Below are 13,309 nucleotides of genomic sequence, written 5' to 3' on the forward strand. Positions count from 1 at the left end.
AGTGAAAGATGGGAGAGAGGATTATATAGCTCATGAAGGATGGGAGAGAGATATGGAGAGGGTGGAATACAGAAAGAGACAGGCATAGAAACATAAGAAGACAGACAGGCAAAGAGGGACAGATACAGGTAGAGAGAGAGAGATAGAAGAGAGGGAGACACTTGATCGAGAGAGAGAGAGAGAGGGAGACCAAGAGATAGGACTGAGGGAGAGATGGATTGAGGGAGAGAGAGAGAGAGAGCAAGTGAGAGATTTCCAGATAGGACTGACAGAATAAATAGGAAGATAAGATAAATAAATGACCCTTCTGCATTCAGCCAAATGGCGTGGCTCACCCTCCACAGGGAACACTGGAGCTCCTCAATAACAAGCCAAAGGAGAAATTACCCCTCCAACCCATTTTACTTGGCCATTTAAATATTATTCCCATTCCGCCACAAAGCCAAACTCTCAGTAGTAGAAGCTGTTTGAGTCCTTGTGGTTGTGGGCATCCCTGCACAGAACAGAGCGAACCTCCACGATGCACCTTGGAGGCTCCAGATCCTTGTCCAGCAGCGCGTTCCCCAGCAGCTGCTGCATTTGAGACCCGAACGTATCGTCCAGCATCTTCCAAACCCACCCACACAACAGACACACAAACCCAGCAATCAATAATCGTCATCTTTATCTCTCTTCAGTCTCTCAATCCCTCTCCAAAAATAACTTACCGCCACCGCCACACGCGCTCCCTTGTACCACGCACGGTTCTCCTTCCTGTTCTCCAAGAAGTTCAGCACGTCCTGCAACCAATAACACTTTTTTTTTTCTAGAGAGACAGAGATGGGGGTAGTGTTTGCACACAGTGATGTAGAAATCGTCATCCTGCCATCGTTGTAGGATTGAATGATGATGATGATTTCATCATTGTCATTGTCATATGCATTCTCCAAACAGATGAATGACAATGACGATCTCATCATCTAAGAGAGCCTTACAAGCGAGGATAGGGGACTAAAAAATGGATTCCAAAATAGGACCGGAGAGACAAAACAAAACGGAACGTCATTGCAGACAGTCATTCGGCATGGAGTCTATCCGTCCCTTCTGTTTTTGTCCAAGGTACTGGACAGAACGGATGAATGAAAAGACAGGGGACAACTGTAAATCTAGACTAAATCACCAGCACTCAGATGACAGGAAGGGCACGAGACAAAGGATTTCGTTCCCTTTCCGTTCCAAGGTCATGATGGATGACTGATGATGGTGTGAGACCGGACAGATGATGGAACATCATCCACCCACAAGCCTTATTTACAAGGGGACAATGACAATTTTACAATAAGAGATTGTCGTCATTGTCATCAACATCACCAACCTTTTCCGGCCAAATGAAGATGACAACTTCATTATAGTTATCCTGGTGAGGACAGATAACTTGGACGATTGAGACTTCCATCATCATCGGTGAGGAAGAAAATCAAATGTCGAAAGGGTGGTGGGCCCCACCTGGCCCATGCGGTCCCACAGGCCGCGGCAGACGGCAATGAAGACATGGGGCTGCATGAGGGAGTGGAGCTGGTCTATGGTGGATGCAAGCTGCTCCTTCAATGGCTGCATGCGGCCACGGATGTCCGCCTCCATGGCCACTTCCCTTGAGTCCTGGATGATCTTCTTCATCTTCGTCAAGCTATGCCCCCGGCTCTACACAAAGACCCACCCACTTATATGTATATGCACAACAATTAGATGTATACTCATACACACTTACACAGTCGGGAGTGACAGGGGATTGATGTGTACTTACATTATTGGCAAGCTTGTCGACGAGGGCCTGGAGATAGTTTCTGAACTTGGCCCGGAGGAGGACGGTGACCTCGCTGAGGCTCTCGCCGGGGGCGGCGCCACCGCCATCTGGGATGCACGCCCCCCACGACTTGAGTTGCACCTCCACTCTCGGCCGCAACACATCCAACAGCCTCTTCATCGTGTTCAGCACTATCCCAAGCTGTTCATTCACCACTCCAAATTGATATCTATCTATCTATACTATTAGGGACCGTGGACGGACAATGGACGACTTTTTAAATAGGACTGACGGAACAGGACCGAATGGAATATCTGTCAGACATCCATTAGTATGCATTTTGTTCTGTTTCTGCCCAGGGGGCTGGACAGAACAGATGGAGGACGGTAGTAAACTTTTGTTTGTTCATAACAGAGCGTCCACTCCCAATGACAGAACGGGACAAAATATAACAGAGCAAAAGGAGCAAAGGCTTTTATTTTGTTCTGTTACTGTTCTGAGGTCAGGACAGATGACGAAAAGGGATGGACCCCCTTCCGTCCGCAAGTTATGTTGTCCGCAAGTTTTGGTTACACATAAAAATGAATTAAATTTCAAAATATGTAATGGGTAGTGGGTACCTCCTCAGGGACGGTGTAGGGAAGAGGGGAACCGCGCTTGGCAAGCTTCTGGACATACTTGAGGCCGAATTTCTTGGGGGTCATGCTGTCTTTTAATGGGGCAAGAACGTCCACATACTGCTTTTCAAGAGCCTCTATCACTGCTTTCTCCACATCGGCCACCGCCTGCATGCATACTCGTTTATTCCGTTGCTCATTTATTCCTTCGCTCAGGGCAACCAGGATATAAGAGAGAGAGAATCCAGTTGCTCACGTTTTCAAGAAGAAAAATGTACTCGGGCCAGCGACAGATGATGACCTCGTACTCATTCAGCATCTCTCTAAGCCTGTCATACATCTCATCCACAAACGGTGTTGTTGCGTGTTGGGTTTTCACTCCCGACCATTTCACCTGCATGCCAGTGCACAAACACAAAGGTAAGGCTTCTCGCTCTGCGTCTGTCTCTCTGTTTCTGTCTCTGAATCTCTCTCCCCAACCCCCTCTCTCTCGCACTCTCTCTCTCTCTTGCACTATCTCTCTCTCTCCAACCCCTTCTCTTGCACTCTCTCATATCTCTCTCTCCAAACCACCCCCCTTCTTGCACTCTCTCATATCTCTCTCCAAACCCCCCCTCTAATCCTTTCTCTTGCACTCTCCCATATCTCTCTCGCCCCCCTCTCACTCTCTAATCCTCTCTTTTGCACTCCACTCTCCCATATCTCTCTCGCCAAACCCCCTCTCACTCTCTCTCTCTCTCTCTCTCTCTCTCTCTCTCTCTCTCTCTCTCTCTCTCTCTCTCTCTCTCTCTCTCTCTCTCTCTCTCTCTCTCTCTCTCTCTCTCTCTCTCTCTCTCTCTCTCTCTCTCTCTCTCACCTCTCTATCTCTCTCTCTCACCTCTCTATCTCTCTCTCTCACCTCTCTATCTCTCTCTCTCACCTCTCTATCTCTCTCTCTCACCTCTCTCTCTCTCTCTCACCTCTCTCTCACCCAGTCTTACACATTCTCTCAACTCTCTTTCTTCTCCCTCTCTATCTCTTTCTCTCTGAGTTGGAATCATACGCACCTTGTCTAGCTTGCAGGACTCAAGCAGCAGAAGACGCTTGTCTTGGATCCACAACACAATATACAGGTGAAACAACTCCTTGGCGTCAACTCCACCTTTGACCGCACTGCACAGAAAACAGAGAGAGAGAGAGAGAGAGGTTAACAAAGAGTCTCATAGAGAGAGAGAAAGAGAGTTGGGCCAAAGCAAAGGGACAGGGAGAGTGCACACCTCAGATTCCATTGCACGAGATCCCGCTGGAAATCTGCCGTGGCAATCACGAGATCCGCCACGGGGGACGCAGGCCCTGCCGGCGGGCATGCCACTAGGAAGGCCCGCAGTCTATTGCAGAGCTCCACGCTGTAGATGGATGCCGAGATATTTGGAAGATCTACAAAACTGAGAACCAACAAAGAGCAAAAGGTTCGATCATTAGGGCACTGAATTGCAGTTCAAATCAGATTATATTGTTATTTGTAAAGAGCATTTCTTCAAAAAAAATTTATTTCTAGTAGCCAAAATGTAGCTCACCTAGGAAGCACGTGATGGTTGTGGATTTCTATATCAGTGAAGACTTCATTTCTAATGTTCAAACAAAGAGCCTTCATCTTCTGGTACGCCGCAGATACTGATACAGAGTCCACGGCGCATCCCTCGGAATTTCCGCCAATATATTCGTCTGTTTCAAGGAGGTGTCTCCTCGATCTTTTCTTCACCGCAGTCTGAGAAAATACGTGTTAGCGCAACCAAAAAAAGAATAAAACAGAAAATTTCAAGATACATTACGAACCTGAAAGTACCCACATAGCTTCAACTGTGATTCAGGGGACAGAATATCATGGAGAAGAGTGAAGAGCTTGACAGCGGGAAGTAACACTGGAGCGGGGGACCCAGATGCCGGTTTAAAAAGATCGATCATTCCTGAAGAGGATGACTCATCCAAGGATTTGTAGTTCTCGAAAACCATAGACAAAATCTGTTCGACCTGTTCTTCAATCTCCCCCAAGATGCGATTCTACACAAGGAAATAGGTTCAATCAAAAAGAAATTTTCAAGAATTAATTGTGTAAAATGAGGTGATTACCTCTTGGTGGCTTAAAGTACATCGAACTTTGTTTCCCAGAATAACGGGAGAAAGTAAATCATAGACTAAATTGAGGCAGTCAGCCGTAGGTGTGGCAACGTCCATAACATAAGACAGGTACCTACAGAAGAATCAAACTTCAAGTACAACAAATATGGCCTATTTCAAAGCTTTTTCATGAGCCTTTTTGCACCTCAATTTTGTGTATGCATCCGAAACACCATAGTAGGACGCAAACTCTGAAAGTAGCCATTGCCAAGACCCGTGTAAGAGAAGATTCCTTTGTTGAAACTGCTGAACTTTCATTGCCACCTCCAAAACCACATCATACGCCATGGTCTCTGCAACGGAACCACACTAAGAATAGAGCAGCGTTATTGAGAACTTCCTTAGTTCCAATTAGAATACTGAACCTCCTTAATTCCAATCAAAATAACTAAGCATACCTTCAGAGAAGCATTATCATCAAAGCCAGTAGAGTAGCCAACGAAGAGCTGCACGTGGCCCACGAGCTCGTGTTCAGGTTCACAGTAAATGGGCCACCACCGAACTTTGTCGCTCTGAACAAGCCAGAAATTAGTGTCCCATTATGGCAAATACTTCCTGCAAAGAAAACTCACCCCATTCTCAGAGATCGCGGCCACTTGAGCGACCACACGACCGCATGTGTTCCCTTTGGAGTCTAAGATTTCAATGATCAAATCATCTCCCAAACTATCAGGAAAGCTGCAATTGTTTTAAAAATCATGGTCAAGAAAGACAAAAAATTAAAATTTAGCAAAAATACAAGTAAAGCGTACAAGACATGAGATTCACTGGAGCCTGGCTGCATCTTAATGAAATCCATCTCGCTTGAACTTTTAAGCCTCAAGTGGCAAGAATAAGTCTCCGCTGAGATAATGACCACATTATAATCAGTCGTTCTACATTAGACTAACTGAATTCCTACTGCATTACCTTGCACTGCATCGTAAGAGGATCTGCTACGCAGCGTAGTGACCCCGACTTTAAGCAACGCAGAGACCTGTTTAATGTACTGAGTGCTGGCATGCATATAAGCCAAGCTATTCCTTGAAAAAGATCTGCTGGCGGGTAAGTGAGGGACTAGGCGGATACTACGTAGAGATCCCCATCCAGAAGACAGAGTTGACTGTAAATTTGAGATCTGGTGTCGAAGGGATTTCAAGTTCGTCAGTGATGACTGAAGAGACGAAAAGCCGCAACCAGGAGGCCCATCGACCACCATTCTAACTCGGCGAACTGCAGAATTCATCTTATTTATCAATAAATTGATCTTAAAATCAAAAAAAGAGACAAATATGGGAACTATCTCACTCTGCACTTTCATCCTGCCCATTGTCTTTCGTGGTTTGATGACCGGCACTTCACTGGTAAGTTTGGATGAGCGTTGTGCAAGTAGTTCTTCTTCCGATTGCAATAAGATTTGCTGCAAACTAGAAAGCCATAGGAATAGAGGAGACAAAGATTGGATTTCATAAATAGTTTATGAATGCAGATAAGTTTCTTCAACATTTCTCTTAATTTATTAGATATTTGAAAAAGAGAAAAAAAAGGGTAAGCTTACTACCCAAATGCACTCCGCAATAGGGCACATTCATTTTCAAGAAAAGTAGGCGCCTCCATGCATCCTATAGCCCATGAATGTAGGCATAACCGAACACACGCATCGTACGCGATTACTGAATACCACGGTCCCTGTCCACTGAAGCAATAACAGAGTGTAATTACTAAGGACTTACTCAGTATTTTTTTCTGCTTTTGTTTCAATGAACAGAAAGGAAAATGGACCTAGCATGGAAATTTGGCACACGAACTGCAACAGAGCCAGATGTCGTGGCTTCAACATCCGCATCATTTCTTCAGCATAAAAGAAGAAGAAATTTCAGTCGTTGAGTTAGATTTGATGGTGGATAAAGGGTCAGTGAGACATACGACGTGGATGCATTCACTCTGGCATTTGGCTCGGTACTCTGCTGATTTCTTGTTGAACCACCAGAAAAAATTTGGGCACTTCTTGGCCTTAACGTTTCCCTGTCCACCTCCTCGTTGATCTGTCGAGCAGGTTCATGCAGGGGAGGCGCACTGGGAACCTTGACATCATTAATGATTTTAGCTGGCGAGCATCCAATCTGATGACGACAAAGCATTTTCAATAAAAGAAAACTAAAAAACTGATAGAAGAAATCTACTAAGCTAGTTTTTCGGATTATATAATTGCGGCATGTAAACGGCAGGCATATTAACTTGCATTACTTCCTCGGATGAAGAATTATTTTCAGGTCTAAGAGTTACAGTGTCCACTCTCAAGGGTGGTGCTTCAGGTGAATGATACTAAAATGATCCGGGCATTGTTTTGTTTACATAATTATAAGACAGATGGGCATGTTTGCGCACCATTTAAAGGAGTCTATAAACTCCATTACCGGGTCCTAATATGATTTCTATAAAGACAACTATAATGCTAATTTCGGCACCGTGCATCAATGAAACAAAGGATGGCTGGAATGAGCGTACCGCATACAGCATATTCTTAACAAGACAAGTTGAATGATAGAACTACAATTCAAGACGCAGAAATTGAGTAAATTCTGGCAAAGCGCGAAAGAATTGAAACACAACACAATAAAGCAAAAAGAGGTACACAACTTTTCAAGGGAAGTACCAACAAGATCAACATCTTCATGTGCATAACAATTTAATGTTTTGATTAAATGCGAGCTCTGTGCTTGTCATTTAATTAATCACAAAACGCCACAAATTGAATCATAATACGCGACATTAAAACTTCGTCAAACCTTCTCAGAAAAACCGACGGCTTCCCCCTGGAAAGAGGCACTGCGGGAATTAACTTTCCCGGAAGGCGTGTATCTATCTTGATTATGCCTCTGAAACCCAGAATTAAACTCCGAGCTAGCAGCAGATTCAGATTCTTCTTCATCCGTTTCATCGCCAGAATCAGCTTCTCTCTTCTGCTTCTGAGGATACTGCTGGCGTCTCGAAGAACCCAGATCAGAGAAAGTATCACTAGAATACTCATACTGCGAGGACTTCACGGGATTCTTAATCGCGTTATTCGAACACCGCTGAGCCCACTGCTGATGTCTTTGAGGCTGTACGGTGTTCGATTTGGGCGGCGACTGACGATAATATCTCGCATTAAATCGATCATCTTCAAAGTCGGAATCTACTTCCATATCAGAGCTGCTCGAAACGCTGTCTTCGGTGCCCGGAATAGTGCGAGAAACAGGGACGTAAGTCCGGTTCAAATGCCCACTTCGAAACTTATCCGGGCGCGGTAGAACAGCGGTTGAATTTGAGCGCGTCTCCTGAAACAATGCACATCAACGGCGAACAAGAACAAGAACACGAACAAGATGGGTCGACAGAATAGCACTGAAAGAGAAAAACCCACCTGCTGAACCCATCGCAGAGCGTGAGGATCAAGCCCCTCGGTGAACATGGCGGGGCATAAACCTACTCAAAAATTAGAAATTTGAAAAGGAAAATGCATGAAAGAAGATGAATCAAGATCTAAAAGAAAGTAGAGATTCTACAAGAACGGCCGGGGATTCTTTCTCTTGCCTTGTTCTTGCTGTCGCCGACTCCACTGTGACTGATCGATCGATGTGAAGAGGGGAAAAAAAGAAGGTTTCAAAAAAGGAAGAACGTGACCAAGACAAGGCAAAACGACAATAAGAGCAGCTGGACCCCACTCCCCCCACAAATCTCAGTGGGCCCCACACACGTTCCAAAAACTTGAAATTCCCTTTTTACCCCTCTGCTCAATTCTTCCCCTACCCAAGTTCAGAATTCAGATCTGCTCTTTTAGTTACAGTGGCAATGATGACGATGGTGATGTCTGCAGTAATCAGTATGTGGGATGATGACGAGCTTCATCGCCGTTCTACCATTGGAATGACAGACGGAACTGGACTGCAAGGGCATTCCGTTCAGACACTCGTCGCGGGCTTCTTGTTCTGTTAGGTTCAACTCCGAGGGATTAGGGTTGTTGGACGGGTGACAGTTGGGAGTAGATGTAGTCCCAGCAGCAATGATGACGATGATGATGATGATGATGATGACGATGACGATGTCTGCCGCAATCAGTATGTGGGACGTTGACGAGCTTCATCGTCATTTTACCATTGGAATGACAGACGGAACTGGACTGAACGGGCATTCCGTTCAGACACTCGTCGCGGGCTTCTTGTTCTGTTAGGTTCAACTCCGAGGGATTAGGGTTGTTGGACGGGTGACAGTTGGGAGTAGATGTAGTCCCAGCAATGATGATGATGATGATGATGATGATGACGATGACGATGTCTGCCGCAATCAGTATGTGGGACGTTGACGAGCTTCATCGTCATTTTACCATTGGAATGACAGACGGAACTGGACTGAACGGGCATTCCGTTCAGACACTCGTCGCGGGCCTCCTGTTCTGTTCGCTCCAACCCCGCGGGATTAGGGTTGTTGGACGGGTGACAGTTGGGAGTAGATGTAGTCCCAGCAGCAATGATGACGATGATGATGATGATGATGATGACGATGACGATGTCTGCCGCAATCAGTATGTGGGACGTTGACGAGCTTCATCGTCATTTTACCATTGGAATGACAGACGGAACTGGACTGAACGGGCATTCCGTTCAGACACTCGTCGCGGGCTTCTTGTTCTGTTAGGTTCAACTCCGAGGGATTAGGGTTGTTGGGCGGGTGACAGTTGGGAGTAGATGTAGTCCAGCAGCAATGATGGCGATGATGATGATGATGATGATGGCGATGACGATGTCCGCGCAATCAGTATGTGGGGCGTTGGCGAGCTTCGCCGTCATTTTACCATTGGAATGACAGACGGAACTGGACTGAACGGGCATTCCGTTCAGACACTCGTCGCGGGCTTCTTGTTCTGTTAGGTTCAACTCCGAGGGATTAGGGTTGTTGGACGGGTGACGGTTGGGAGTAGATGTAGTCCCAAAGAGCAATGATGACGATGATGATGATGATGATGATGACGATGAGCGATGTCTGCGCAATCGGTATGTGGGGCGTTGGCGAGCTTCGCCGTCATTTTACCATTGGAATGACAGACGAACTGGACTGAACGGGCATTCGCTCAGACACTCGTCGCGGGCTTCTTGTTCTGTTAGGTTCAACTCCGAGGATTAGGGTTGTTGGGCGGGTGGCTGGGAGTAGATGTAGTCCCAGCAGCAATGATGACGGCGATGATGATGATGATGATGACGATGGCGATGTCTGCCGCAATCAGTATGTGGGGCGTTGGCGAGCTTCGCCGTCATTTACCATTGGAATGACAGACGGAACTGGACTGAACGGGCATTCCGTTCGGACACTCGTCATGAGCTTCTTGTTCTGTTAGGTTCAACTCCGAGGATTAGGGTTGTTGGGCGGGTGGCTTGGGAGTAGATGTAGTCCCGCAGCAATGATGGCGATGATGATGATGATGATGATGACGATGGCGATGTCTGCGCAATCAGTATGTGGGGCGTTGACGAGCTTCGCCATCATTTTACCATTGGAATGACAGACGGAACTGGACTGAACGGGCATTCCGTTGGAGACACGTCGCGGGCTTCTTGTTCTGTTAGGTTCAACTCCGAGGGATTAGGGTTGTTGGACGGGTGCGATTGGGAGTAGATGTAGTCCCAGCAATGATGACGATGATGATGATGATGATGATGCGATGGCGATGTCTGCGCAATCAGTATGTGGGGCGTTGGCGAGCTTCATCGTCATTTTACCGATGGAATGACAGACGGAACTGGACTGAAGCGGGCATTCCGTTTCAGACACTCGTCGCGGGCTTCTTGTTCTGTTAGGTTCAACTCCGAGGATTAGGTTGTTGGGCGGGTGACGGTTGGGAGTAGATGTAGTCCCAGCAATGATGACGATGATGATGATGATGATGATGGCGATGGCGATGTCTGCGCAATCAGTATGTGGGGCGTTGGCGAGCTTCATCGTCATTTTACCATTGGAATGACAGGCGGAACTGGACTGAACGGGCATTCCGTTCGGACACTGCGTCGCGGGCTTCTTGTTCTGTTAGGTTCAACTCCGAGGATTAGGGTTGTTGGGACGGGTGACAGATTGGGAGTAGATGTAGTCCCAGCAATGATGACGATGATGATGATGATGATGATAGCGATGACGATGTCTGCCGCAATCGTATGTGGGGCGTTGGCGAGCTTCATCGTCATTTACCATTGGAATGACAGACGGAACTGGACTGAACGGGCATTCCGTTCAGACACTCGTCGCGAGCTTCTTGTTCTAGGTTCAACTCCGAGGATTAGGGTTGTTGGACGGGTGGCGATTGGGAGTAGATGTAGTCAGCAGCAATGATGGCGATGATGATGATGATGATGATAGCGATGGCGATGTCTGCCGCAATCAGTATGTGGGCGTTGACGAGCTTCATCGTCATTTTACCATTGGAATGACAGACGGAACTGGACTGAACGGGCATTCCGCTCGACACTGTCATGGGCTTCTTGTTCTGTAGGTTCAACTCCGAGGATTAGGGTTGTTGGGCCGGGTGACGGTTGGGAGTAGATGTAGTCGGCAGCAATGATGGCGATGATGATGATGATGATGATAGCGATGGCGATGTCTGCAATCAGTATGTGGGGCGTTGGCGAGCTTCATCGCCGTCATTTTACCATTGGAATGACAGGCGGAACTGGACTGAACGGGCATTCCGTTCAGACACTCGTCGCGAGCTTCTTGTTCTGTTAGGTTCAACTCGAGGATTAGGGTTGTTGGGCGGGTGTGATTTGGGAGTAGATGTAGTCCCAGCAGCAATGATGGCGATGATGATGATGATGATGATGGCGATGGCGATGTCCGCCGCAATCAGTATGTGGGGCGTTGGCGAGCTTCATCGTCATTTTACCATTGGAATGACAGACGGAACTGGACTGAGCGGGCATTCGTTCAGACACTGCGTCGCGGGCTTCTTGTTCTGTTAGGTTCAACTCCGAGGATTAGGGTTGTTGGGCGGGTGACGCTGGGAGTAGATGTAGTCCCAGCAATGATGACGATGATGATGATGATGATGATGGCGATAGCGATGTCTGCCGCAATCAGTATGTGGGGCGTTGACGAGCTTCGCCGTCATTTTACCATTGGAATGACAGACGAACTGGACTGAAGCGGGCATTCCGTTCAGACACTCATGGGCTTCTTGTTCTGTTAGGTTCAACTCAGGGATTAGGGTTGTTGGACGGTGACGGTTGGGAGTAGATGTAGTCCCAGCAGCAATGATAGCGATGATGATGATGATGATGAGCGATGGCGATGTCTGCAATCAGTATGTGGGGCGTTGGCGAGCTTCATCGTCATTTTACCATTGGAATGACAGACGGAACTGGACTGAACGGGCATTCCGTTCAGACACTCGTCGGGCTTCTTGTTCTGTTAGGTTCAACTCCGAGGATTAGGGTTGTTGGGCGGTGACGGTTGGGAGTAGATGTAGTCCCAAAGCAATGATGACGATGATGATGATGATGATGATAGCGATGACGATGTCTGCCGCATCAGTATGTGGGGCGTTGACGAGCTTCATCGTCATTTTACCATTGGAATGACAGACGAACTGGACTGAACGGGCATTCCGTTCGGACACTCGCCGCGGGCTTCTTGTTCTGTTAGGTTCAACTCCGAGGATTAGGTTGTTGGGCGGGTGGCGGTTGGGAGTAGATGTAGTCCCAGCAGCAATGATGAGCGATGATGATGATGATGATGATGGCGATGACGATATGCGCGCAATCAGTATGTGGGCGTTGGCGAGCTTCATCGCGTCATTTTACCATTGGAATGACAGACGGAACGGACTGAACGGGCATTCCGTTCAGACACTCGTCGCGGCTTCTTGTTCTGTAGGTTCAACTCCAGGGATTAGGGTTGTTGGGCGGGTAGCTTGGGAGTAGATGTAGTCCAGCAGCAATGATGAGCGATGATGATGATGATGATGACGATGGCGATGTCTGCCGCAATCAGTATGTGGGCGTTGGCGAGCTTCATCGTCATTTTACCATTGGAATGACAGACGGAACTGGACTGAACGGGCATTCCGCTCAGACACTCGTCGCGGGCTTCTTGTTCTGTTAGGTTCAACTCCAGGGATTAGGGTTGTTGGGCGGGTGACGGTTGGGAGTAGATGTAGTCCCGGCAGCAATGATGACGATGATGATGATGATGATGATGACGATGGCGATGTCTGCCGCAATCAGTATGTGGGACGTTGGCGAGCTTCATCGCCATTTTACCATTGGAATGACAGACGGAACTGGACTGAGCGGGCATTCCGTTCAGACACTCGTCGCGGGCTTCTTGTTCTGTTAGGTTCAACTCCGAGGATTAGGTTGTTGGGCGGGTGGCGATTGGGAGTAGATGTAGTCCCAGCAATGATGATGGCGATGATGATGATGATGATGACGATGGCGATGTCTGCGCAATCAGTATGTGGGGCGTTGGCGAGCTTCATCGTCATTTTACCATTGGAATGACAGACGGAACTGGACTGAACGGGCATTCCGTTCGCACTCGTCGCGCTTCTTGTTCTGTTAGGTTCAACTCGAGGATTAGGGTTGTTGGGCGGGTGACGCTTGGGAGTAGATGTAGTCCCAGCAATGATGACGATGATGATGATGATGATGATGGCGATGGCGATGTCTGCCGCAATCAGTATGTGGGGCGTTGGCGAGCTTCATCGTCATTTTACCATTGGAATGACAGACGGAACTGGACTGAACGG

General features: G+C 47.5%; 1 protein-coding gene across 1 annotated transcript; it reads right to left on the reverse strand.

Annotated features, from left to right (window-relative positions):
- Positions 1–266: 266 nt before the first annotated feature.
- On the reverse strand, positions 267–8,180 carry LOC144701808 (pesticidal crystal cry8Ba protein). Its single transcript, XM_078573576.1, has 23 exons — positions 8,085–8,180; positions 7,943–8,004; positions 7,326–7,856; positions 6,463–6,659; positions 6,319–6,387; positions 6,098–6,232; positions 5,845–5,963; positions 5,467–5,769; positions 5,310–5,400; positions 5,130–5,235; positions 4,956–5,069; positions 4,703–4,866; positions 4,510–4,630; positions 4,216–4,440; positions 3,957–4,147; positions 3,657–3,824; positions 3,447–3,552; positions 2,657–2,794; positions 2,404–2,568; positions 1,784–1,984; positions 1,486–1,680; positions 708–779; positions 267–606 (listed from the first exon to the last, which is right to left on the reverse strand). Exons 2-23 carry the CDS (start codon positions 7,988–7,990, stop codon positions 451–453), a joined length of 3,615 nt encoding a protein of 1,204 aa, XP_078429702.1. The 5' UTR covers positions 7,991–8,004; positions 8,085–8,180; the 3' UTR covers positions 267–450.
- Between the last annotated feature and the right edge of the window lie 5,129 nt (positions 8,181–13,309).

The sequence above is a fragment of the Wolffia australiana genome, chromosome 4 (genome assembly GCF_029677425.1).
Source record: "Wolffia australiana isolate 7733 chromosome 4, ASM2967742v1".
NCBI lineage: Eukaryota > Viridiplantae > Streptophyta > Magnoliopsida > Alismatales > Araceae > Wolffia > Wolffia australiana.

Bases quoted from the DNA above. Each gene is read 5' to 3' on its own strand.
- LOC144701808 (XM_078573576.1), bottom strand. From the start codon at position 7,990: ATGTTCACCGAGGGGCTTGATCCTCACGCTCTGCGATGGGTTCAGCAG. The intron at 5,236-5,309 runs GTACGCTTTACT...AAACAATTGCAG, and splicing joins TCCAGTGAATCTCATGTCTT to CTTTCCTGATAGTTTGGGAG. The intron at 1,681-1,783 runs GTAAGTACACAT...GTCTTTGTGTAG, and splicing joins TCGACAAGCTTGCCAATAAT to AGCCGGGGGCATAGCTTGAC.